We start from the raw sequence: 850 nt of genomic DNA on the forward strand, positions 1-850 counted from the left end.
AAATTCAGATGTCTCACCATTAACGTTTTTGAGTTGCCTCCCAAAGAGTCTTGTAGAAGTCTTGTTAACTTAGAATTTCGGTAAGGTATATGTGTCGACCTTCCATCCACCAGAGCCGATATTACATTTCCCAGCGTTGAAAGGGACAGATTAATTTTACTAGCTTCTTTCAGTCTCTGACCTGTCGCCCCCGTTTTGCTCTGTCGCTCTGAACCCTGAAAAAATGTATACAGGAGAAGCTGAACAATTTTTCTAGCCAAAGAATTATGTCGTACAAAGAAATATTCCTACGTGATTTAAGAACGTCTACTTAAATCAATTCCTAATTGAGCCCATTCAAGCCTCATGCACAGGCAACAAAAGGCTAGATAATATAATCATATAGTACTGCACAAACTCCACTTACAGCAAGATCTACAAGGTGAAGCTTCCCGACTCTCCAATGTTGTTGTCCATCCATACCTCTCTCTGCACACTCTATAGTAATTGTGAAGATGGCGTGTGATCGCGAACTGTGTGCGTTCATGTTGGTTGCTCCAACAGCCCCTGTTAAAATACAAGCAAAGACATATTTTTTTCCATTCAGCATGTGTCATATAATAAAATATGAACACAAGAAAATGTAACTTTGTACTGTGGATATAGAAATAAGGAATTATGTAGTTCACCGATAATAACTGTTACTGTAAATCATTTGACATAAAGTAATAAGAGCAATAGAACAAAGGGGGAATAATATTACCTAAAATTTTACAAAGAAACCTAAACCTAAAGACTCTAGCAGTTATAAAATGCTGCTTGTAGCAATCAAACAATACAGTATACAAACACCTGATCCATACTGGAAAAC

The 850-nt window shown here is 37.2% G+C and overlaps 1 protein-coding gene across 1 annotated transcript in view; it reads right to left on the reverse strand.

Moving 5' to 3' along the window:
* Positions 1-850, reverse strand: part of LOC119593004 (kinesin-like protein KIF3A) — a gene marked incomplete in the record, with an annotated part of 23,998 nt that overhangs the window by 17,486 nt on the left and 5,662 nt on the right. The window contains 2 exon segments of the mRNA XM_037941894.1: positions 18-215; positions 407-546. Of these exon segments, the coding sequence (XP_037797822.1) occupies positions 18-215; positions 407-546 (338 nt within the window).

Source organism: Penaeus monodon, chromosome 31, assembly GCF_015228065.2.
Source record: "Penaeus monodon isolate SGIC_2016 chromosome 31, NSTDA_Pmon_1, whole genome shotgun sequence".
Lineage (NCBI taxonomy): Eukaryota > Metazoa > Arthropoda > Malacostraca > Decapoda > Penaeidae > Penaeus > Penaeus monodon.